This window comes from Lactuca virosa, chromosome 2 (assembly GCF_052849685.1).
Source record: "Lactuca virosa cultivar CGN04683 chromosome 2, Lactuca_virosa_CGN04683_v6, whole genome shotgun sequence".
NCBI lineage: Eukaryota > Viridiplantae > Streptophyta > Magnoliopsida > Asterales > Asteraceae > Lactuca > Lactuca virosa.
This window is the reverse complement of record NC_136427.1, coordinates 95,893,868-95,897,153: the sequence shown is the minus strand read 5'-3', so window position 1 is coordinate 95,897,153 and position 3,286 is coordinate 95,893,868. Positions and strand designations below refer to the sequence as shown.

General features: G+C 37.4%; 1 protein-coding gene across 1 annotated transcript; it reads left to right on the top strand.

Annotated features, from left to right (window-relative positions):
* The first annotated feature begins 682 nt into the window (after positions 1-682).
* On the top strand, positions 683-3,025 carry LOC145159305 (uncharacterized). Its single transcript, XM_079078247.1, has 4 exons — positions 683-954; positions 1,108-1,262; positions 2,165-2,269; positions 2,357-3,025. The coding sequence occupies exons 1-4, from the start codon at positions 880-882 to the stop codon at positions 2,841-2,843; spliced, it is 822 nt and encodes a 273-aa protein (XP_078934373.1). The 5' UTR covers positions 683-879; the 3' UTR covers positions 2,844-3,025.
* The last annotated feature ends 261 nt before the right edge of the window (positions 3,026-3,286 follow it).

The window sequence follows — 3,286 nt, the reverse complement described above, 5'->3', positions numbered from 1 at the left end:
GTGAGAGATGGAAGAAGACTGTTACATGTGATAGAAGGTGTGAATCGGGTCATGGGTTTGGAGGAGAATTGAGACATGGGTTTGGTCAAAACTCAAAAGAGGTGGGGTTTTTCAAAGTCAACGTCTATGTGGCAAAGGGGTAACCCGGTTATCCCTTCATTTTGTCCAAAATGACCAAATTGACCCGACAAAAACCACTTTGTTCCCTTAAAAGACACGAAAAAAACTTTAGAGACTTAATGTGCAAAGTCATAATATATATTAGGGCTGTTGCGTCATTTTCCTTAATAATAATTAAATAAATTTAGTGGAAAATGACAATTTCACATCATTATCCGCTCCGGTTAGATTTTTTGACACTATCACCTTGAAACCGGTTCTACTCGGTAATCACGATTAAGATAGGACAAATAAAACTTCAATGAATGACTAAAATGAGACATAAAAAAAACTTACCTGATTAAAATGGTACAAAATTAATAGTTTTATGGAGTATTTTTCAAATGTAAATATATTATGCTTTTCATTTTATGTTGACGAATGATGTTTATCCGGTTCGTGTTCCGTGGCTTCGTTATGTTTGGCGACTTTTCTCGGGCCCGTGTAGACCAAACCGGTCCAAAACGTGAGTCGGTCAAAAGAAAAGCAAAAAATGATTTGTGATATAAAAGAGAGCCTCGGCAAACGCCGCTTGTTATGATATCCACATCCTCAACCCTCCTGTCAGGGCGCTGCCCTCTCTCTCCTCTTTCTCTCCCCTCTCTTTGGAATCCGAATAATTCCTGAAGAATCTCATCAATTTCTTCTTCCTTTTTCTACCTACTCATCTATCCCTTCATCGAACACTTTTTCTTACTTGCAGTTTTACATTCTATCGCCATGGATGCAGTCATTGAGATCGATGGCCAACAACAGCTCATCAACGCCGTTCCAGATCTATCGATCCATGACCAGGTACCCTACTATTATCGATATATATGGATTGGTGTTGATTGTTAATGTAATTGTATGTTCTAGGGTTTTGTTTTTTTATGTGAATATGATTTTGTTGGGATGTTTGGTTTTTCGTTTTCAAGTTAATCGATCTAGGGTTGTGATCCTGGGCAGGAGGAGAAGAACGAAGTGGTTTCTAGTAACGAAGAGACTCAGCATCCGAAAACTTCATTATCTGATGAAGATCATCACGGGGTTTGTGCAATTTGTTTGAATCAGATCGCGTTACAGGAAACCGCCCTCGTAAAAGGTTGCGAGCATGCCTACTGGTTTGTTTCTCCACAATCACAAATGCCCATTTCATATAATATATCAGCGGATTGATTCTCGATTCGCATACACTGACATATAATATATCAATTGAACACCAAGAAATGGTTGCAGTTGAATCTTTGTAGAGATAATATTTATCTCACCTTTTGACTAGTACAAGAACCAGTTTTTTGTGCTACTTCTATTACAGAATCACAATTTACTGTATTACCTTAATGGAATGCTTGAATCCCATGCGCATCTGTACTGTTTGATATAATGTTTTGGTTTATAGTATGCTTTAGAAGACACTACAGCATAATGATTATGGTATAAAATTAAAGTGATTATATCTGATCTGCTTCTCAAGGTATATAATTGTGTGGAAAACGTGAAAAGATATGGACTTTTTTGTATCTCATGAAGAAGGGCACCAGGAAAAGATGACTTACATATAAATAGGGTTGGGGATAATCTGAAGTTTAATTTTTATATGACCATAAGGAATTAAAATATGTGCTAGATTTTCTTTTTCAAATAGATAAGATAGTGTTATGGGATACAATCTCAATAGTGTAACACCTAAATCTTCCTTTTTGTATGAAAGTACAAGTTATAAAATTGTGACAAGATTATAACTTATAAGGATAAGATTTATTACACGAAGGTATTTAAAGAAAAAAAATGAAATATTACATTTTGTAATGAGAACGCAAACAAATATGCATGTAGTACAAATAAAATACACCTTGTCTTTGATGATGCAAACTAGGGAAACAAGATAACACTAGGTGAGTCGACATGTGAATTGTGATTCATCTGAAATACATGTGTGCTAAAATCTAAATGATTATATGATGTGACATGCTAAAATGCTAATAATATAAATTCGTAACATAAATCATCTTTTTATGTATAGTGTGATTTGCATCCTCCGATGGGCCACATATAAAAAGGAACCAACTTGCCCACAATGCAAGAATCCATTCGAGTTCCTCAATATCCATCGTTCTCTTGATGGCAGGTATTGAAATCTTTTCCCAATTAAGAATAAAAGAAATACATATTTTTTTTTTCAAAGTACAATGTTGTAATAAAAAGAAATGAACAGCATCCATGACTACATGTTTGAGGAGAGTGTTTGTCTCCTCTTAAGAGCCTCATGGTTCCACCCTCTCCACATCGAACCCCATGAAGAACCCGAAGATCATCATCATATCACACAAGACTTCTTCTATTCATACGACTATGAAGAAGAAGAAGATGAAGATTTAGATGAAGTCTACCTCGGGCGCTCATCAAACATCAACATCCGTATTGGTAACCGGAGGTGGGGCCACAACGGGTTTGTCCGGGCCGGGAAACAAGAAGCCCGGCCCGTCCACCAACAACCGCCACCTAATTTTCAAGATTCCGGTGGTGCTGGCCCTTCATCGCGTGAGCCCAAGAAGAAGGAAACCGCTGCTGGTGGTGGTGGTGCCGCTAGGGATGTGGCGGCGGTGGGGCGGCGGGCGAAGAGGACGATGAAACGTGAGGCGGCGGATAAGGCTGCGGCTGCGAAACATCAGCAGCATTTGGTTAGGCTCGGGCGTAACTGACTGAGTCGACTCACTGACTTGCCCTGGTTGGGTTTTATTGTTTCTCTGTACAGTGTTCTTGAATGTTTGTGAAATAATGGATTTTAGTTTTTAGATATGATATAAGGGGTTTTAATACTGTGCAGTACCCCGTAATCTACTAGTTTATTATTATGATTAAGATGTTCTAATTATTTATCTTAGTTCATGTTGATGTACATGTTAGATCATGTGATTGTCCCATGAAGGTAAAATGGTCATTCTTTGTTCATTCTCATGAAATTTGTGTTGCTATATTGTTTATGCACATCAAATGTTTGACAAAATGTGTGAATTGTGTGTAGAGCGTATATTTGGTAATAGATCACTACCTTTTGTAGATTGTAGATAGTGGCCATATCATGTTTTAGGCCACATTTGAATGTATTTTCTTATAATAAAAAAATGTTGAACCAGATGTGGCC

Coding starts and splice junctions, on each gene's coding strand:
- LOC145159305 (XM_079078247.1), top strand. CDS start 880: ATGGATGCAGTCATTGAGATCGATGGCCAACAACAGCTCATCAACGCC. Junction 955..1,107: donor ATCTATCGATCCATGACCAG/GTACCCTACTAT, acceptor GATCCTGGGCAG/GAGGAGAAGAACGAAGTGGT. Junction 2,270..2,356: donor CATCGTTCTCTTGATGGCAG/GTATTGAAATCT, acceptor AGAAATGAACAG/CATCCATGACTACATGTTTG.